At 30.3% G+C, this 23,871-nt stretch overlaps 1 protein-coding gene across 1 annotated transcript in view; it reads left to right on the plus strand.

The window, feature by feature from the left end:
• w (eye pigment precursor family transporter white) overlaps nucleotides 1–21,447 on the plus strand; it is a 33,249-nt gene extending 11,802 nt beyond the window's left edge. The window contains exons 6-13 of the mRNA XM_088224825.1: nucleotides 249–406; nucleotides 480–660; nucleotides 1,584–1,745; nucleotides 3,477–3,608; nucleotides 4,066–4,294; nucleotides 15,449–15,554; nucleotides 16,697–16,868; nucleotides 18,839–21,447. Of these exons, the coding sequence (XP_088080951.1) occupies nucleotides 249–406; nucleotides 480–660; nucleotides 1,584–1,745; nucleotides 3,477–3,608; nucleotides 4,066–4,294; nucleotides 15,449–15,554; nucleotides 16,697–16,868; nucleotides 18,839–18,940 (1,242 nt within the window). The 3' untranslated portion in view covers nucleotides 18,941–21,447. The remainder of the gene's footprint in view (nucleotides 1–248; nucleotides 407–479; nucleotides 661–1,583; nucleotides 1,746–3,476; nucleotides 3,609–4,065; nucleotides 4,295–15,448; nucleotides 15,555–16,696; nucleotides 16,869–18,838) is intronic.
• Nucleotides 21,448–23,871: the final 2,424 nt, after the last annotated feature.

Here is a 23,871-nt window from a genome sequence, read left to right on the forward strand (position 1 = left end):
AAATAGTACGATAAAAGGAAGAAAAATAAGCTAAAGCTATAGCTATTTAATAAAAAGAAGAAATAATAAGTCACGAAATCAATAATGACGTCAATCTAAACACTTATTATTGATCAATTTGTCAGCGTTGGTTGTTTTTCATGTTGGGGCGAATACGAAAACTGAAAAAAGACTTTAGTCGACTTGAAATCAAATGTTGTAGACATAATGCTTTATTATAGTTTGATAGAAATATTTTTATTCCGAAGGTACTGAAAGGCCTAGCGCAAAAGGGAAAAACAGTAGTTATCACAATTCACCAACCTTCTTCCGAAGTGTTCGCCATGTTCGACAAATTGCTCTTAATGGCTGAGGGGAGAGTAGCCTTCCTCGGTACGCCCGACCAAGCGACACAATTTTTCAGAGGGTAAGAATTTTTCCAGTTTAATTAGATCAAAATATTTTTTTAGCAATACGTAAATATTTTTTTCCGTTTCTAGGCTAGGTGCAGCATGTCCGGTAAATTATAACCCCGCTGACTTCTATATCCAAGTGTTAGCGATTGTACCTACGAGGGAAGAGGCCAGTAAACAGACAATAGAAACAGTGTGTGATGCATTTCAGAAAACTGACGATGGAATCAAATTAGCTCTTCAAGCAGAAACCATACTGTCGAACCAGGTAAATTATTTATAAAAAAAGTTATTTAATATTACCTATCTATAGGAAAGCGATAATACCACGATGTTCTCGTGTCACGAGATTTTTTTTCTTGGCTAATATGTGGATGAAATAATAAATTTGCAGCTGAAATAACTATGATTCGTACGTTGGGATTATTGTACCCCGAACAGGCACCAAAGCTTAAATATGTTAAATAAATCATTAACATCTTTAAAAAATATATAATAGGCAATCCATTCTAAAAGTTAAGATTTATGCCTTAAAATAATATGAAAATACACAATGGAGTAACTTGTAATTAATTGAGCAGAAAAATACCAGCGCCCTGGTATAAAAGGGACCACGAACTAAAAATTTACTTAGCAAGATGTGATAATTACTTACAACTTATTTCGTACGATAATTACAACTTATTTCTATATTATTTTACACAACACTTCGAAATCGTTGTATTAGGTGATACAATAATAATAATGGTTTATTAAATTAACATAAATATTCCTATAATCTACTATATTTTTGTGGTAAGTTTCTGCCAAACCTATTTTAAGACAGAGATTTTTATATACATTTCAAAAGTAATAATAAGAAAATAGGTAATAATAATACCTACTAAGGTATTTATTACACAAATGTAATTATCCATACCATTATTTATCAATGTGAAATTTTTCGACTACTCTTTACTCAAACCCACCGATTATTTTCCAATAAAAACAAATTTATTCAATTGAGTCCGAGTTTTTTCAATGTTCCAGTAATACATTGAATATTTTAGGTCCCAAAAACATGAAATTTCTTTGCCCGAATTCGAAGTTTGCGGTAGACCCAATGACGTATCTTCTAGTTTGACTCCGTGGCTCTACTGGTAGTGTGACCGTGTTCCTTTTGGGATTTAACAGAATATATTTTATGTGTAGAGTAAAGGAGAGTGGGATTTCGACGATTGGGGAGTATCTCCCAACGGACACTCCCCTTACAAAGCCAGCTGGTGGGCGCAGTTCCGCGCTGTACTGTGGAGGTCCTGGCTGAGCGTCATCAAGGAGCCGATGCTCGTCAAAGTCAAGGTTCTTCAAACTGTGGTGCGTGATTTTCGATATGTATTCCAACTGCCATAGAAAGGACCATTTCACACGATGCGATGATGAAAATCCACACGACACGATAAAAAAAACATGGGGTGTATTGATATTTTTGTATTATTAATTATTTATTTAATGCCAGGCAAATGTACCGACTAGTACACCATGAGGCTAATTAATCTCCACTCGATTTTCTCTGGCAGAATTTTTACCCGGGATTGGCAGCTGAATATTTGCAGACCGAAGAGCATTGCCTTGCTATGATACCCTTTAAACTTCTTAACTTTTTTAAATCGGGTTGTGGTCCTGTGGCTAGTGTCTCGGACTCACGGACCGAAGGTCCGTGGTTCGAATCCCACTCTACCCCAACTTGATTCCCATTTTCTAATACTGAGTTATTTACAACTCGTTGAAAATGGCCGTCAAAATATAATATTTGGGTAAACCATAAAAACGCAAATATTTATTTAATTTTTTTATATTTTTTAATCCAGTTAATTTATAATCCCAACATTTTGGAGCGCATAAAACTACATATATGCACTGAACAACTTTTGAGAGCATCAGAGACCATTAAATTTGCTCTTCCTGAAAACAGAACCAATTTACCGTTGACGATGCCTAAGGGAGGAGGATCTTTCCATGCTAGGATTACCAGCATGTATTAGTGCATTGGTGATTTAATCGTTTTTATATTTTGATGTTTTTATGGATATGTTTATCTACCTAAAAAAAATTCTAAAATGCACTGTTTTTTACTATACTTGTATCAATATTCATCTTCAATATTGTTGATTCCCCTTCGAGCTGCTGCGGATATCCTAATAGGTCTTCCGAACTCCGAGCACATCCTGTGGTCTTGTCCCTTTCTTCCTCTCTCTGATTACCGAATGGAACTTCTCGCTACTATCTCTAGCCACGTTATAGATCCTGTCGGATAAAAAGATCCTATGGCTTCCAAAAAGAGTTTCAAGGCTTTTAAAAAGTTTTATAATCATTTCGGGGCGAATTGATCATGTCCAATCAATTTAATTCCAGTCAGTGAAGAATTAATTTCCCTCTTTTCTCAATCCAATGAAGTGCATATTATGTACTTCTAGATTACTCTCTTTCAGCACAAAGATGCTAAGGTTACTAGATTACAGGGAGCTCTTCAGGCATCTTTTCTCGTTCGGAAACGAGCAAATTTTTCGTGTATGTGGGCACCGCCAAGGAGACTTATGTCCTCAGATGCGGTTGCGGTATGTGGTGGGCAAGCAAATTATACTTGTATGTACATTGTGATTGGCAGATGTGCTGTAATGTACATGTAAATTTGAAATGAATACAAAATAATACTTTAGTAATAAATGTCAATCCACCTAATTTTACCGTGCCGTATGGATTTAGACGATACGTGAAAAATAGGTCAAAGGCACCATGACCTTTATACGTAAATGCTTAACCCTACCCTGTAGCGCACTAAAATAAAAGTTATCATCGACATTATTAACCACCGACTTGACAAAAAAAGATATGATTCCTGCCTCGATACAGGCTTGCGCTTTTTTTTAAATGAAGATTTAACCGTTTTATGAATTAATTTCATTCTGTGACTTAATGAAATATTTTCAGTCTCATAATGAAACAATATGATTGTTGTTATAAAGCTGAACCTCTGATTGACCCGGATGTGTCCATTTTTATTTTGGAAAAAAACAATACATTGATAAACTTATTTGCCTTTTCTAGATGGTTGCTCTTCTAATTGGTATAATATATTTTGGACAGCAAATAAATCAAGAAGGAGTCATGAATATAAACGGAGCGATATTTATATTCCTTACCAATATGACGTTCCAAAATTTGTTTTCTGTCGTTAATGTAAGTACAAAAGTTGTAAACATAACCATGTTTTGAGTTTTAAGTTTGTCCTCTTTTTTGTAGACAGGGAGTGGATTTCACAGCATAGATTGAAAACATTTTAGAAATGAAAATATGAAAGTCTAGGCATTTTTAGGGCTTGTAATATTGGCTGGTTTATGTGGCTTTTTTAACTCTTCTGATCTGTTGATTCGTATAAGTGAAAAAGCTGAAACCTTTATTGATGCTAGTGAGATTAATCTTTATGAATTATTTTACCTACTTAATTGTAATCGTAATTGGGTGGAAGAAATTGCCGTTTCGCCGTAAGTCCGCCAATGTACAATTATGTATGTACAAGGAGTTAAAGATATAAAAATAAACAAATAAAAAATGTTGATGCTGCATTTTTTTTTTCAACACAAAAACGCAAGTATTTGCCATACAGTTTCGATATTGAAAATAATGTGTTGGGCAGGTGTTCTGCGCGGAGTTGACAATCTTCCTGCGCGAGCACCGCGCTGGAATGTACCGCACCGAGGTGTACTTTCTGTGCAAGACCCTCGCGGAGGCTCCTATCTATGCGGCCATCCCCTGCATCTTCACCACCATAGCCTACTTCATGATCGGCATGAACCCGGAACCCTCGAGGTTCTTTATTGCGACGGGGATCACCATTCTGGTCGCTAACGTCGCCACCTCTTTCGGTAAGTTCGTATTATTATTATATTTTTTACGTATCCGAAAAGATTTTTTCATTTTTTTATACATACGCCTATTCTGGCAGTTTTTACAAAGTATAAATTATAATTAAGGAAACAAAACAAAAAACAATAATATTTCAAACAGTGAAGAAAAAAATATTTATGAACTTAATAAAAAGAAACAATATAAATCAAATTAAACATGTTATGCAGTGTTATATTAAAAACGTGCTTTAAAAATTAATTAATTAAGTTATGATAAAAACGAAAAAGATTTAGTATTTAGTTGAGCAATATGAGAAAAATATTTTTTATAAAAAAAAAATATGTGTACCAAATATAAAAATTTCATGTATATTTACACAAAATCAAATCATTGAATTTAAAGATGAACGGGATTTTTTTAACAATAAAATGTTTGTGCTGAAGAAATCAACATCACTGCATATCGCATTTCCATTACTTTGAATTCTATCCAAAGTATTGTAATACAAAAAATTAGTACTGCCAAAAGTGGAAAAGAAAATTTCACAGTTTCTTGTGGTGCGATTCGGTACAGGGATGTTGATCTCATTCAACAATAGTGAACATTCTAAATCATTGTTTAACGTATTATGTAATAGGACAATGTCATGTTGAAATCTTCAATTACGCAAACGTGTTGATTTATGTTTTCAACAATTTATCGTTCTACACTGCCTATTTATTTTGTATTATACATATCTTAGAAATAAGTTTTGTAATGTTTCAATGAGATTTATATGACTCGGATGAAGAATACTGTTATATGTGTAACCTTGGACAAGGGTTTTCGTCTCAACGCCGACGGCTACTCCTAGGTTATTTTTTATTTAAAAATAAATCGAGTGGGAATCAGTCCGTTTTGTTGTGTCCCTGGTTGGATTCCTGGCAATGTACACACATAATTAATATTGGGTATGTGTCATGTTTTAAGGGTGGTTTGACGCTGTAATATTTCACTGTCCTTGGACTGACACTGAAAACTTAAGCCTGATCACCTAACTTTTATGTGGCAGATGTATAAAATACACTGCGTTTAGGATACCAAAACGATGCCCTATGCGTCGTCGGGGGCGGATGGTGGTAATGATAATGATGATTATTATTAAAACTTTTAGAAATTAACTTCAAATTTTATTTAGAATAACAATGAAGTCCTAAATTAATTAATTTGATGACTGATTTCTATGAATAAATCTATCAAGCCGTGTACAGCTAAAAGGTTACACGGATTTCTCATTTTTAATAAAAACACAGACATTTCCGTCGTAAATATGGAGTTTTTAATCCAAAAATTTACTTACTAAACCTAAAATAAAATACATATTTGCGTTCTTATGATTTACTAAAATATTTTAATTTTGGAGAGTCTAATAAACCGTGTACAAAAATGGGAAAGTAGTTGTGGTTAAAATTAGAATAAAAATATTTTATTCAAAAAGTTTAACAGAGAAAAAAAAAAGAGACCGACAAACGAATGAAAATAACTATTACATAATGTGTCTAGGCGGATGAAGAATAAAGTTTTGAATGTGGAAAAGAACCTGAGCCTTGGACGAGCGTTTTTGAATCGATAGCTGCTCTCAGGTGAAAATCCCGAAAACGCGAATCGAGTGGAGACTACTCCGCCGTAGTGGATAGCGCATTCACTTACCATTCTTGAGGTCCCGGTTTTAAAGATGGTTCTACACTGCAGTATTTGATGTTCCTGGACCGGAACCACCTTTCATATAACAAAAAATATATCTAAGTAACAATGCAGTGTCCAATGCATCGCTGGGTGTGGGTTGGGAAATAATATCTAGTTTACAAAAAATTAAATACTAAGAGAAAAATGTTGTTTTAGGTAAAAAAACAAACTAAAAAAATTTCGGTAATGGATTATTAATATTACGTCGGATTTTTATTAATTATATAATATAACTAAAAAATGTATCTACTACACACTACACACGTAACATCAGTGTTTTTCATCATTTTTGAATAAACGGGCACAGCCTTCTCACTGAAATTATTGTAGTGTAGGACCTTAGACCCTTGCTTTTTACTTTTACCTCGCTTATTACCACGACCCAATGTTTAAATACCCCCCTTGAGTTCACGACCCACAGGTTGAATAACACTGCATTACACGATGTTAAAAGTTTTAGTAATAATCTTAGAGTACTCTAAGGTAATAATAATATTTCAACGCATGGGTCTTTCACAAACCTATAAAAATTTATTATGTTCCACAAGAGACAATCCAATAGATAAACCTGTCAAAATTTATTTCTGAATCAAAATATTATTTAACGATATATTATGATTTTATTAATCGGATACGAATGATTCGGTGCCAACAAATATTAGGGACGTTTCAATATTTAAATTATTCAACACCTTGTGTAACACAAATACAGGAAATAATGAATGAAATCGACACCCTGTAATCCAATTTCTGTCCACACAGTTTAAAGTTGACATTTCAGTGAAATTGTATTATGACTTGTCACTATCTGGGTGACTGGCCACGTCGCCATTACCACCGTTTGTTACATATGCATGGGAATTTTTACGCTTTATGCCCATTGACTGTACATACCTTCATAAAATAATAGTATAATTTGTGCCTTTATTACTATTACCAAGTCCTTAGTACGTGGGCATACAAGAGAAATTGAACAAGTGACAAAATCAATAATGTTCAGGGGAGCCATTTTAGTGTTTTTCTAGAGTTCAATTGCTTCTCAAAGATCAGATTTTTCAATCAGGTGGTTGGTAATTTTACATTATATGTACGGTACTTTTAACTGTAATGTAAAGTAAAAACGTATTTAAAAAACATTATTACTTTTATGTAAAATAAATATGAAAAACTTAGTCTTTTTTACCTGAAAAATTTGACAAGAAATTTTGAAGATAATCGTTTTTGTTCGTTCATTGAGGGAGGTAAAATTTTATTTTTTAACTATAAATTATGTTTTTGGGATTTTTATTTCAATAATCCATTTTTTTATATTTATGAAGGTTTAATAAACACAGAAATACAAAATAAATAAAAAAGAACAAATAATTAAGAAGTGTTACGTAATAATCTAAAGAATTAATTTTATTAATGAACTTTTTATTAAAAAAACGTATCTGTCAAATACAAAACGTATACTAACTTACTAACTACTAACTGCTAACTCTAACTAACTCTTTACTGGTGACATCACCTACAAGTCAAATTGACTAACTGTTACTAACTGTTACTTGGTTAATTCTTTGGATCTTAAATTTACTAATAAAAGTGACTATGTGGTTTGGTCCGTTTTACTTGTCAAAAATCTGTGAGCGTCTACCAAATGGTCACATATTTTACAATTTGAATTTTTTTTTGGAGTGTCAGATCGACTTGGCATTTCAACAAGTCAAGCATTATGCTAATACGATGTCAAAAAGTTAATAATCTCAATTTCGTCATTTTTGCAAATGGTCACTTTTACTTGTATAACCACGAATAGTCTAAATATTTTAATAAAGTAGAACGTTATTAATCTTAAATTCGAACAGTCGATTCAATTTATTATAAAGGGGGTGCTTTAGTAATTGGACACTGTAAATCTAATTGTCAAAAATAAATAAACGTAAGAATTTATAAACAATATACACTTTTGTGTGTTTTTTCTTAAATTAAACGCTTTATTTTTTTTTAATTTTAATAAATTAGTTTTAGAATGTCCAATTACTGCAGCATGTCCAATCACAACAGCACTCACCCTAAATATTATTATATATTTTAATATATTCCATTAAATTCATCAGAGGCTTTCCGGTGAGGAATACATAGTTAATTTAATAATGTTATGTATTCTTATGAAGTTTAAATAAATAAATATAGAGTGGTATGCAATGATCAGGGCTCCAATTGCAATTAAAAGTTAACAGAATCATCTTAAATGAAATATTTATTCCCAAATCATTTTGATTTAAATCTAAAACATGTTAAATATTTTGATAATTAAAAATTTTCTCCTGAAAATATAAAAATTCTCAAAATTACAAGTTCAAATCATCTATCAAGTGAAATAAAATTTTCCGTCTAAAAAATTGATATGTTTTTTAAATGTGTTCGACCGACGAAGATACTAATATATTTTATAAATTCTGTTATCCTCCCATTGCGTTCGGGGCCTTGCCCTGGTACAAAAAGCAAACTTGCGCGGCGCCTTAACATGTCATGCCCTCTAGAAGGGATTGCGATATTAGAGCCGTTCGTGTAATGTAATGTATTTATTTTAGATAGTTGTACAAATTAAATTTGAGCACCTAAATATACCTTAACTAATAAACAATATATGCACAAAAATAATTTCTAAAACAATAGATTTAACATAATCACTTTTGATAAAATTCGAACGATTTGTTATTCCGACCCACCCCTAGTCCAAATAAATCGATTTGGAGTTCCTGAGACTGCAATTATTTGGAATGGGTACAAAATGCACTTTCCATAAATTTACGCCAATTCTCCATCTGCTGTGCTGTGTCAATTTGTTATAAATATAAATTTTATATTTGAAGTACTAACTTTGTGGTTATTCATTATAATAAAATAAATGAAACAACTTTGTTTTCAACCACTAATTTTTATTTTTCACCGACCGGTTTCAAAGCAAACAAGCTTCTTTGTCAAGGTTTACGTAACCGTTACGTAAACCTTGACAAAGAAGCTTAAAAATATAAATTATTGGTTAAAAACAAAGTTGTTTTATTTATTTTATTTGTTATAAATATGTTTGTATTACCTTTGCCAACTTTCTTCGATTTAATTACACCGCTGTCAATAATTGTCAAGTTTAAATTTCCTTATTTTTAAAAAAAAACATCAGTCTTAATATATTTCACAAAAATTTATCATGTTATCATGCTTCATATTATTTAATTTCTCACAACATTAAATCGTTTTATATATTTATTTAAAATGATCAATAATGAACTAACAGTCATAAGTCCTCTACCATAATAATTACATATAATTAATTATTTGAAATAACATGTAACTGATGCGGTGTATACGAGTACTTACTATTACCAGTATATGTGAAAAGAATCCGTGAGATCTTGTGAAGCTGGAATACCTTGAACATTCAGTGAAGATATCGCGTGATAATCTGATAATGCATACTATTGATTACTTGTATCGGGTAAACAACTTTATAATATGAAAAAATATATGTACAATATTCGTCTTGCAGCGAAACCAATTGCAATTTTATTCCCGGTTAATTTAACAAGAAGGGATTATTTATTTATAATTTAATTAAAAATAATTTTAAATCAAGGTTTTTTTGCTGAAGTCGTATTTTTCTGTTAAGTTCAATTCAATAATTTTAAATGGGGTATGATTTACTTTAAATCATTCATTTTGACAGCAAGATAAAAAAAAAATTGGTGTCAATGAAGAAGTTTAGTGCAACGGGAAATTGGATATAAAAAATGTTTTTTTTCTTCGCGGTAAAAATTAGAACATTTAATTGTACGACGAAGTTTCTCTAAAATGTATGATAAAATGATTTACAATGATTTTGATGAAATTAACTACTTTGAATAACGTCACTAGTTCTCCGAATCAACCAATGACAGGGTGTTGTGATATATTTTCGGTTACTGGGAAGCCAACCCACCAATCAGGATCACTCACCGTAGAGAACTTGTGACGTCACAGGCGGAGTAATTTCATATTGTATATGCAACAACTATGGGAAACAGGAAACCAAAATGACATAAACAGACTAAAACGACAGCAAAATAAAATATGGAAAGTAGTATATGACCTCCCTTATCTAACATCAACCGACTTTTCTATGTTTACCGGTTTCGAGTCGCACCCGCCTCTTCGTCAGGACACCAATTAAACCAACATGCAAAACCCACTATACACCTTCACAAGAGACGGGTGCGTCTCGAAACCGGTAAACATAGAAAAGTCGGTAAGTGTTTATTTAAAAATATTTAATAACATTTAGTAAAATGTTTGACCACAAAGTTAATGCTTTAAATATTAATAATAAAAAAAATAATGTTAATAAACTCTTTCAACTAGAATTTTTAAATTAATTCAAAAGTTAGCTACTGATATCATGAAAAAAATTGTAATAAACATGGACATCAAAATATACAATATACAATATACAAGAATATCAAAACAATGTCGCGTACAATATTCCAAAACGAGACAAGGACAATCGAGACTTCTAAATCAGGGACTGAAATTATACAATAAACTACCAAACAAAACTAAACAAAAGACTGACAAATTTCTCAAAAGGTGTAAAAAATATTATTATCAACAACAGAGTATGAAAATTTTTGTAAAATAATTGTTGTAGTCCATAAGGATTAATAAATAAATTTCAAAAAAAAAAAATCACAAGTCTTAAAAAAATCATACCGCTGATACACGATACATTAAAATATGTATTTTTTAAATTGGCTTTAGTCTAATATTATCAATTAAAAATATTTAAAAAAACTATTGATCTTCCTCATTTTCAATGAATCAGTTATATGGAATAGGTCACTAAAGCGTAGCCCAATTTTGTCAAAGTAAAGGAAAGTGAAATATTGAAGTGTACAGTTTTTAAGTAAATATTTCACTACTCGACACGTGCAAACCACCACAAGACAGGCTTAATTTATGTTTACGTTATTATGACATATTTCGTAATCAAAATTGTATAAAAAGGAAAACAATTAAAACATTGTTTTCTGGATTGTTATTCTACTGCATAACATGTTATTATAAATTAATTAATTTTACTATGTATGTTCTATTAAAATTATTATAGCTTTACACGGACACAGCCTAAATAGCCTTAATAAGTTTATAAATATGTAAACTAGTGTAATTTTGAAAGAATAAATAAATAAGTAGTACGTCATCGAATAAAAATGATAATTAATAAATAATGAATGTTGATTATTTATTTATTTATTAGCGGGCTTAGTCCATTAAAAAATGGCAAACACAAACATTTATAATGCATACAGGTACAATTGAAATAAAATACAAATAAAGAAAATTAAAGCTGGGACAAAAAAGTAAATAATAATTACTACCTCAAGACAAGATCTGGTATATTTTAGCGATTGTTTAAATTTAGAAAGACTAACACCAAAAAACTCCAGATCTTGCCTCGAGTTTATAATACGACACGTTCGGGACATTGGTGCATACAAGCCATAGTTTGTGCTGTGATAATCAAGAAACAGCACATTATTATTTTGCAACCGGTGGATCGGAACATTGAATGCCACTTGTTTCATTAACGATGGTACAATAAGCCATTTAGTAAACTAAACATAAATAAAGTATTTTTTTTTTATTTGGCTATCAATTATTTTATAAGTTATTTCTTCGTTTTTGTAGACTTGAGATTTTTAGGGTTGACTCCATTTCTCCGTAAGTGTAGTCTTCCCTCTCGAGGCCAAGCATCCATGCTACTTTTCTTAGCAGAATATGTTGCACCGATTCGATATAATTTATTAGGCCTGCATAGAAGGGAGACCAGATCACGGAGGCATATTCTAAAAGAGGACGGACAAGTGAGCAATAGAGTGCTTTAACTGTGAACATGCATTAATTATTACAGCATATAATATATCTTCTAGCGCCAAGTTAATGATTCTGAGGTCGATAACTACATCACCAGGTATCTCATGTGCCTTGAGAAAACGGTGTCCCACCGGCCCCACCGCACATTCCGTCGTGGGGAAATAGATACCACTGTATCCAGTCGCCTATGATTATCACTTTACTATAAATATATTGAAATAAAATATATTATGGAACGGATACTAGAGTTAAGCCATAAATTTTCCATTTCTAAATACACATAAATTATGCGGTCAAATTTTTTTTTTTGTAAATATGTAGAGGTGATGTACATTTATCTGTTGAGTTTGGAAAAATATTTAAACTGAGATGTGGTCTCGTGACTAGAGTTGCGGACTCACGGATCAAAGATCCGAAGTTCGAGCCCCACTCTACCACAACTTGATTCCCATTTTCTAATAGTGAGTTATTTGCAACTCGTTCAAAATGCCCAGCAAAATTAAAATGTTTCAGTAAATCATAAGAACGCATACATTTCTTTAAAAAAATCCTATATTTAATTTTTTTTTTTTAGATAAAAAGAAATATTTGCGTTCTTATGATTTACCCAAATATTTAATTTTGAGGGCCATTTTCAACGAGTTGTAAATAACTCACTATTAGAAAATGAAATCGAGTTGGGGTAGAGTAGGATTCGAACCACTGACCTTTGGTCCGTGAGTCCGAGACACTAGCCACACGACCACAACCCGATTAATAGCCTTAAGTAAGAAGCTCTATTGGAGCAGCACTTGAGTACTGAACTGAGTAAATATTTTCTTAATGGTGGGGCTGTATTTCAACAGGACTTTCATAAAATTAAAAGAAACATGTATATTTTGTTTGCTATTAGATGGTTAGTACCTGTTTGTAGTTTCAGTTTAGTTAGTAACCTGTTTGTAGTTTCTGTTCCAAGTAAAATAATCTAAAATAATATACGTATTTTTTTTAAACATTTGTATGCCTATTCCAGAGGCTAAATTACTTAAAGAAAAATGCAATTGTTGCATTGTTGATAGTCTCTACTCCAGTTTTTCTATAATCATTGTAGGAATGTGGATTCGATAATTTAATATACGGAAACATCTGTCAACTGAGAAAATCCCCGATTATTATACATAATAATAATACCAATACTGTGGCAACAATACTTCGACATCATATGGTAAAAATGCAGTCATCAATAGACTTCACTCTCTAGGCAATAAGTACCAGGACATTGGTGACTCATTTCACATGAAATTTAGTACATATAGAACGGCTCTTCTTCTTTATTTCATTAGTAATAGTTCTAGGTAACTATTTGTTACTATTGTTAAAAATTTGTTTTAAACTTCTTTATTAGTGTTTATTTTCTTTTTTCGTTTCTTTTCTTGAATTAATTTATAAGTAAAAAATATTTCTATTAATCATTTTTTTTACATCATTATATATTTTTATACATAAACATATACTATTTACCTAAATATTAGTTTTCAATAATTATACATACATATATTTTTTTAAATGTTATTCAAAATTGTTTTCTTAGTTTTTTTTTAACTGGTTCAAAGTATTTCAAATACAAAATCATCTTTTTTTATCAATAATTCTAAAACTGGTAATATTTTATTATTTTATATAGTTTATATTTCTCAGACTTTCTTAATTAATAATATTGTTTTCAATGCTCTGTATTACTTATGCTTACATATATGTATATTTAATTGTATTTGTAACTAATATGTAAAAGGCACTAAGTTCCGTTTATTTCAATAAAATAAAATAAATAATTAAAATAATGAGAGGTTTTTAAATTCAATAAGTGAGTTATTGGCCGTTTTTTCAAATGATAATTGTAAAAAGATGACACTGTTTAATGTTGTGGCTTACCTCTATTAGCCTTTCCATAGTCTATATTATATGCGTACATAGAATTCTCGTTACTCTCTCAGCACCACAGTATTATTATATTTCTCATGACTTCTCCTTTCCACAATTTACGTCAGTCTAATGAGTCGATAATCATCGCTTTGGACACTAGATATTGCAAAAAGTCACTACAATACAAATATGGTGAACGTGATATATTTAATGCGGGAATTTACTTTAAGACAAATACCGAACTAAAACGTTCACTTAAAGTATTTTGTTAAACACTACCACATCTTACTTTTAAAAATTAACCATAAAACTTGCCATTATTTTTGTTTTACTATCGAAAAAACTAAAGATAAATTAGAACGCATTTTATTTTTAAATTGACTATATAGCACAGTTTTATAATTTACGCATTTACCTAATTCGTGTATACTTGTGTGTGTAATATATAAACGTATATATATTTTTTTATTATTAATAAATTTCATAAAAAGTACATGTTTTTGTAAAAATCTAAACATATCTACTTTTACACATCTAGTAAATGTTATCACTGTAACTCTCCAAAAAAAGAGACTACCTAAAAATAAACTAATAAACTACCTAAAACCGGCCTCGTGGTGTAATGGTCACCGCGTTTGCCTACCATGCAAGAGTTCTCGGGTTCGATTCCCGACATACTTGAAATGAAATATTGATTTAAAAGGGTGTTTTTACACTAGAATATTTCATAGTCCCTGAAATGGTACCCGAAGCGTAAGGGTGATCAGCTTACATTCATGTAACAAAAATGATCAATATACGCAAAAATGATCAATATAGTGTCTAATGGACCATTAGGTGCGGAAAGGGAATGATGATGATGACCCAAAAGCCAAGATTAAAGGATACAGTTCTAGAAATTATGTAAAGTAGGTAAATAATATACATTACCTTGAAGAGACAGCTACTCGATTTGACGATTTTACACATTATTATATAAGTCCGAATTTACAAAAATACCGGTCCGATAAATGTTTTCGATTTTTTTGTTTCCTCAAACTTTTCAACAAAAAAAACAAATATAATCATTAAAATGAATACTATTGTGTTATTATTATTTAATGTTTCGAGACCCATTGTATTTTACAATATTTTCCGAGAAATTTCTTTTACATTCAAAATCATGGGATCAAAAATATACCTTCATACCAACTTTGTAACAATAACAATAATTTATTATACGGAAAAATTTTACTAGGAGGTTTGAGTGACTAAAAATTATAACAGGAAACATAAAAATCAAACTTTATGTTACTTTAACTTTAACTTTACTTAATCAGACTTCAAAAAAAATTTTGGCGTCAAAATAAGAGGTATTATTTTAATGTTTTTGACCTTGTTAAATAGTACGGTATAGTGCGCTGGAATGTTAAATAACCCTATTTTAATGTTTTAGTGCCGGTCAGTGAGGTAAACATACGAACTATTTTGTTTGTGTTAGTAGGCTCATTAGAATGATTTATATGAAAAATTGTCGTTACGCACACATAAAGCAAAGGTTATTTAGAATTTGAACGGACAGCACCTAATTTAAAAAAGCACTGGACTTTCTCAATTCAGAATTGAACATTTTGTAGTCGTGTATTGATTGAGCGTGTGTATTTCCCATGCAGGTTACCTGATATCTTGCGCTAGCACTAGCTTGTCCATGGCGCTGTCCATGGGTCCTCCTATCGTCATCCCCTTCATGTTGTTTGGAGGCTTCTTTCTTAACGCAGGGTGAGTTTACAATATAAAATATGAGTACAATAATATTACACATACAAACGTATCATTACATTTTTGTATGTAAATTAAAAGAATCGGTGTTTTATATATGCATAAGTCAATATTTTATGTGAGTTGTATTATGATATAATACATACTTTTATGGTGTTATTTCGTATATTTTAAGAATTTTCTTGTATTAGTACTCTATTCGTCTCTGCTATGACAAATGACTTTATAATGTAAAAAAAAAACTATTTTTAATTAAGTAAATAAAAACTGCCAAATTAAGGGAATAAATCATATTTATTACTATTACGACAGAATATAAACACATTATATAACGAGTTATAGTTTTTTATAAGTGTATTAAGAAATAACAAAACTATCACGTATCTCCATTTTTATTTTACAGTATTGTGCGAATTAATGGAATAAAATTCCTTGTAACATAAAATAATAATTATTAAATGGGATGTTTGTCCTCCTTTTGCTTTTACAAAAGCCGGAACACGTTTTGATATGTAATCAATTAAACTTCGGCAATTTTCTTTTATTCTGTCATCTCGAAACCACATCTGAATAACAGCTTCATAACCTTTTCTTTGTGGTGCAGTCCAATTTTTGTATCCTAAATCGCCCACAAATTTTTCTTCCGCAAAACCTTACCCCTCCCCGACCAAAAAAATTCGATTAAAACGTATTTGACCAACGAAGCGATACGTACCAGACGCGGACAAGGGAAGCGGCTGGGTAGGAGAGGGGTAGGGTTTTGTGGAGGGACTGCTTGTCCGAGAAATAAAGGATTTACTACATTTTGAGATAACAATTTTTTTATTTTTTTTAAAGACTTTTTGGAAAAATATTATTAAGAATTTTTTTAAAGCTTACCATGAGGAATGTCCCTCTGAAGTTTCGCGGTCTGGCCCTGAAAAACCATGTATTAGCACGTCCATTTCTTCAATTCTTCTATCTGCTAAGTCCAACATGGGTAAATGGCGAGTACTACGCAATGTATAAATGATCACGTTAAACAGACTGCAAATGCCTAGACTTTCACGTTTTCTTCTAAAAAAAATCCGAGTGGAATGACGACGAAGATTAGTATTTATATTTCAAATATCTATTTAAAAATATGCTCCCGTCTCCTTTAGGTCCGTCCCCGCCTACCTGAGCTGGCTGTCGCACCTGTCGTGGTTCAGGTACGGTAACGAGGCGCTGCTCATCAACCAGTGGCAGGGCGTGGAGGACATCCCGTGCACGAGGGCTAACGCCACGTGCCCCCGCTCCGGCCGCGTGGTTCTGCAGACCCTCAACTTCTCGGAGGTCAGACAATGAGACAAACATTCATGAATCCTAACTGTGTTTACTGTGGCGTCCAGAACTAAATTCGTTCCGAGCGATCTTTTATACAAAATTTAGGCGTTGGTGTTGTTTCAACAATCACTAATTATTCAAATTCATTTAGAAATACAAATATTTTTTTAAAAACCGGTGAGTTTGAAAACTTATCCAGGGTAGTTATAATAAGTACAGAGATAACAAAATATAATTATACAATCATAAATACATATATTAAAAAAGTAAATAAATATATACATGTATTTACGTTACTATTTTTTATGTGCACCAGAACCTCTTTTTACACGGGTTTCGAAATAGCACTACAAAGATGTTGTTTTTTTTATTGCATTTATTTAACTATGCATAATATTTTATTTTCTTTTTTTTTTTTTTATAAACATAAACGGCAAATCTGCTTTTACAAACATTTATAATATTAACATATTTGGCTTGATATCTATATATTTTTTTTAAACATGAATTTCCTTATACCCAAGATTTATATTTAAAAAAATAACCCCAAAAATTATACAGCATATTCAGTAGAAAGTTTAAATAATAAAACATTATACAGTAAAACAACAAGAAAATCATAAGTACTGTTTCACACAGGTAGGCAATTTTTAGACTATTTTTTAGACTATTCGTTTTTGGAACAAAAAAGTTCAATTTAAAAAAATAAATTATTTGTCTAAATCTATCAAACTAGGCCAATTTAAAAAAAATGTTTCGTATCACTATCGCTATGATTTTTTAAGGTTTTGTTATTTTCAAATTTTTCCGCCCGTGACGTCACGAGTTATCGTCAAAAAGTTGTGCTGTTGTTTAAATAAGAACCCCGTAGCTATTAAAATACACTATTTACATTGAAAAAAAATGGCTACCCGAAAGCCAAAAATCTATCACAACACTCAAAGCTATAATTGGCTGGTTATTGTTCACTAGAACTTATGACGTTTCAAAGTAGTTCATTTTTATTATTTTTTTGGTATATTTTTGAGAAACTTCGCCGTACAATTAAATGCTCTAATTTTTGTCGCGTGCAAAAAAACATTTTTTTTTTCAATTTTCCGTAGCGCTAAACTTCCAAATTCTCTACATTGCTCTTAATCTTCCTGGGCGCATAGAGGTAAGCGCAAGGGAAAGGTGATTGTGAATAATCTTTGATACGATTTTAGTGTCATGTTATATTTTTAAATATAATGCGCAATAGGTACAATAAATACGAAACAATTAGATTTTTTTTAAATTCCTAGATGATATTTGTCCACCATTGTTGTTTTTTTTAACTTACTTTTTTTACACGGTACTGGATGGAACTTATCCCCCGCGTAAAAAAAGTTCCAGTGTACTTACCCACTCGTAGCAAAAAGAAAGGTTTTTTCTCACGAATTGATAAATTATAAATTATATGTACAAACATTGTTCATGTTCCGCCTCGTGTTCAAATAGTCGAGCGTTTGCCTACTATGAGAGAAATCTCGGGTTTGATTCTGACACGGTTAAAATGAAAAAAAAATGTGAAAATGTGTTTTTACTCCAGAATATTAATAATAGTAGGACTGATGATTTTACCTTCACGTAACTTTAATGTTAAAAATTTGCTGCGGCGCACCATTAGGTGTAGAAAAAGAATGATGATGCTTCTATGATTGTTATTACTTTTTATAGATTCCAATGTGTGGAAATCAGTACAATTTGATATTTTAATTTTGTGTAGGACATAGCTCTATTTTTACGGCACTTTGTTTTTAAATGCTTGCTGAATACAAAAAAATTCACATCGATCTATTTACGTAAACCCATATAACAAAAATTAAGGCGTATAATATTAAAAAGGCAACGCCAAGTGTTTAGTTTTTAACTGAGAAATTCCCTTTTAATCAATGATTTTCGTCTGCAAAAAACGTACAATAATTAAACATCTACTAATGAATAATTCTACCTTTCAGGACGATTTCACAATGGATATCATGTGTCTCGTGGGACTAATAGTCGCCTTCAGATTATTGGCGTACTTGGCTCTGCTTTCTAGAACATTCCGTAGAGAGTAAACTATATATTATTTCACTTTGATCAAATTGTTAATTGAAGACTTTTCTAACCACGTATAACGAAATCTCATGCTAACTCTGAGAAAAAAATAAGACATACGAATAAATAAATTATAATTTAATGTTATTTTCTCAAAAAAACTTAATGTAATATTGTCTTTATTATTAAAATTATTAGATATTTATGGCCAAGGTTTTTCATTTGGCGTATTTTTTTACCTATCATTGGATTTACAGGAAGTATTTTGCAAAGTTTTCAATTTTGATTAAAAAAATATTTTATTTAAACCAACAAACTTGGACAAAAAATCCGTTTTTGGTCAATTGAGTTATTACTTTTTATTTTTGTTAAAGAGTTTTCTAATAGTCGTATTTCAATTATTATTTAGAATACTCAGTAGATTTACTAAAAATATAATAAAAAATGTTGGTGTTTTTTTATGAAACGGTTTTTATAACCTATAAAAATGTGTCCTAAAATTTCATAAAATGTGAACATAAAAAAACAATATTAAAAGATATGTTCAAAGTTATTTTTAATGTACTGATATTTAATTATATGTAATATTTTTCAGCGGAAGAAAAATAAATGTGAATGTTTTCGAGATATATTTTTTAATAACTCAGGTATATACAGTAGAACTCCGTTTATCAAAACTCCAATCATCCGGATTTCCAAATATTAAAATCGTTATCAGGAAAAAAAATAATGGAGATATTCGTAAATTTAATTTAATTGTGCAATTGACTTTGTTGTTCATGTTTATGTAAGTTTTTTATGTGATACCAATTCGCTGTATTATTTCAAAAGTAATCAAATTTTGCACTCATTAGTACGAATAATTGGAGTTTTACTGTACATATAAAAAAAATTATGCAGCCTTTCCAAAGAAACGTGTTAAGACCATAGTAAATATAGTGTGTATATTGTTTATAATTCTTAATTCAAGTTTTTAAAATATTTTCAAGTTAATTTGTATTTTATTGTTTACCATATGAATATTATTATTGATTTGTAAAAGTACCTCCCTACATGGGTCCTAATTTTAAATATATATTATGAATGATTTTATGTAAACATTGTTTTAATTGTACTCATATTAATCTACATATATTTAAATAAAAAAACGTAATATATATTTTTATTGCAACAATAAAAAATGCTCCTTAAAAATCAACCATATTCATACATTGGTAGGTATTATTTAATACATGAACTTCGTATTAAAAAAACGGTACTGTTCTATTCAACGAATAATTTATTAGTCTAAAATTCAAATGTGTGTGCAAAATGACGTTGTCCCCTTCGTGTTATATTTTCCTTAAATTTTCTTATGTCTACAACTTGGCTGATATCTTAGGCGTTAGACTAAACACTTTGCTTAAATGATCAAAAAAGAAAAAAGAAGGAGTAGTGATCGGGTTGTGGTCCTGTGGTTAGTGTCTCGGACTCGCGGACCAAAAGTCTGTGGTCCGAATCCCACTCTACCCCAACTTGATTCCATTTTCTAATAGTGAGTTATTTACAACTCGTTGAAAATGGCCCTCAAAATTAAATATTTGGGTATATCATAAGAACGCAAATATTCCTTTTTCTAAAAAAATTTTTTTTTTTAATTCTCTAATTTAACATAACGATAATTCAGTTATAGTTATTTGATTGATTTCCGGAATGAGATTGACTGTAAAGTGATTTTATATTTGATTGCTTTTTAAAAAAATGTTTCGATATTACGTCTCTTATTTTATTTTTTATAAAATGCAACATTATTTATTGTTTTATTTTGAGATAATTCATAAAAAAAATTTGGACGTTCAGTTATTTAGTAGTTATTTGCTCAAGATAATGGTAATTAAATAATTTATCTGTTTAATGTGGCAAATTTACACACTGTGTAACATTTACCATTCTGCCTATGTTTACATCCACATTTCCTTAACTCTGTTGACTTTTGTAAAGTAAAAGAGCTGAATTATTGACGTGAATGAGCTTTCACCTGGATGAATTATTTTATCTACTAGAACACGCTCGAAAATACTTTTTAATTTTTATACTTCTATTTATACCAGTTAGTTGAATCAACAATATTTTGAGTATGTAAAAAAGTTTCTAGACAAGGCTGGATTTCACTCCCTAGGGAGTCATTGAGATTGAAATTTATCGCAAAAGATAAGAATTTTTTAAAGAGGGATTATGGAATTTATTGATCGCTTGAGAAAACCGAAAAGAGATTTTGAGACTGTAATATAGTTTTGCTTCAATAAAACTAGAACGACCCGAAAAATATTTTATTACAATCAATCCTAAATTGATTTTGAGATAGTAATAATTTTTATTTGGATTTAAAATATGTTTTTGTTTTTTTCTTTATTTTTGTTTTCAGATCTATTTTTTTAAAAGTTTTATGAAAATATTATCGTTGAAAAATTAAACCTACAAGTTGTATAAATGATCCTTTAGTTTACTTTTTATGATATGGATGGTATTAATTATATCTGTTAAGTGTATAGGTATTAGTAAATAAATATAAAATCATTTATAAAAATACTTATTTTGTTTTTTTTCCTTTCCTCCATAATATGTATATATTATTTATAATTTTCTATGTTTCACAAGACAATTGAGGGGTTTGACTTTGTTTTACACTCAAATAATATACTGATGCAAATAAACAGTTGTGTTTTGAAACCGGTCAGCATCAGAACTTTTGTACCTATTTAAGTGGTTTATAATAAAGTAAAAATAATAAAAATGATTTAATATGGAAATAACTTAATGCTTAACCATATTTCATATTATATAATTGTAAAATATAACGTTCAACGAACTCAATTGAAATTTAATTTAATAAGTATTATTATGTTGTAATTTTGATTGAACAATCCTTCATCACTTCATAAAAAATCAATAAATAGAAAAAGAAAAGAAAAAACAGTAAAATCGCCATTTCTTCTAAAGAAATAATGCGTTTTTATTATTTATTTGAAAAAGTATCTTAATTTTTAACAAAAAAAACTTATTGACAAAACCAACTGAGAGATCTTTGGGCCCCGATTAAAATATGGAAAGTTAACAGAGTTATCTTCGACTGTCTATAAAGAAAAATCTATATTTGTGTACGAAAATGAGTATATTTGCATGAACATTTAAAGTATCTTCGTCGGTAACTTATAATCAAACATGTTTAAAAGAAAAAAATGTATGCATATTCTGCTGAAAAGCAGAAAATACAGAAAACTTAAAAAGTAAAACTTTGTAGGTTTTCTGTTAGGTCAATTCAACATGATTAAGTGTTTCGGGTAATGTTTAAGGTCCCAATAACGTTATAAATGAAAATCATTATAATTGATTTCACGTGTTCATATTTACTTGACGTTTAATGATCAGTATAACCATATATAAAGAAAAGTGTAAACGCATGCAAAAATACAAATCCCCAAATGAATAACTTTCTACGGGGTAGAGAAGATTCAAAATACCACCTCAGGCAGTGGATAATGCATTGCATTAGATTAGAACATCGAATGCAGCACATATTGATCATGTGATACGTGAAGATAAAGTGATTAGTTTTACGCTTCCCGTGCCAGTCCGGTGACAGTAAAATACTGCTTTGTAAAACTACCTTTTATCTCTGCTCACCTGGGCTCCGATTACAATGGGAAGCTAACAGAGTTATCTTCGACTGTCTAAAGAAAAACCGATATTTGTGTATGAAAATGAGTACATTTACATGAACATTTAAAGTATCTTCGTCAGTAGCCTATAATTGAACATGTTTAGAAGAAAAATTGTATGCATGTTCTGCTTTTCATACAGAAAACTCAATTTTACTTTGTTGATAAAATTAAAGTCTTATTTTTTTTTATTAGGTAATTCAACAAAGATGCATACTAGAAAACATACAATTTGAAAGCATTAATTGATACAATTTTACATGCATATATAATATAACCCTTCAATTATAGAATTACACAAAATAGATTTATTTATTAAGATGTAATACATATTTTTAAATAGTTTTAAAAAAAAAATACAGGATACAATGCAATAAAAAATAAGTTGTACGTGTGTTTTTATTAAATAAGATTTATTCCTTATTATTTATATGTTAACTTCCCATTGTATTCGGGGCCCTGGGGTAATTTGTTTAGCTAGATTAGTAAATTGAATTCGAAATTGGAGACCCCACTAAAATAAAAGGAAAGTAGGCAGACCGCAGAGGAGATGGACTGACGATAATGTCGAAGTCGTGGGAGATGGATGGAAACAGAGTGCTTAGAACGGAAAATAATGTAAAAAATTTGAATAGGCCTATATCCAGCAGTGGAGAGAAACGGGTTGATAAGAAGAAAACTACCGTATAAAAATTATTTAATCTTGATATTGCCAGGAATCGAATACTCAATTTTTTTCGACATTGGCCTAAAACATTCGACTAATGTCCTGGTTCGATTTAATGTTTTTTTACGATTTTTTTGCTGACATTTTAGTACATTTTCTTATGAATATTACTATATGTATCCAAATAAAAAAACCAGATGCGCGTGGGTACACTCAATTAAAATTACAGGATTCACACAAAGAACTGTATACTTAAATCGCCTGGAGACGGAGGTATACGAAAAACAATATATTTTATTGATGAAGTCATGAATAAAATATGTTCATATTTATTTTATACAAGGAACCCTGAATTATTTAAATTATTAATTTAATTTGATTACTAAGAACTATTAACTGTGGAAAATGCAAATGGACTTTTTTCACAATTTAATCTGCTCTTATTTTCATATTCCGTATGCATTTTATGTAAAAATTGCTATTTTCGAAAAAAAAAATAACAAAAAAATACTTAAAGTAAAATATTTTACATTCATTGTCTGCAGTGGGTTCTGTGTAAGTGTCTGTAAACGAGCTTAATTTGTAC

This window comes from Micrasema longulum, unplaced genomic scaffold (assembly GCF_059751315.1).
Source record: "Micrasema longulum isolate JH-2025_06_02 unplaced genomic scaffold, ASM5975131v1 h1tg000311l, whole genome shotgun sequence".
Classification (NCBI taxonomy): domain Eukaryota; kingdom Metazoa; phylum Arthropoda; class Insecta; order Trichoptera; family Brachycentridae; genus Micrasema; species Micrasema longulum.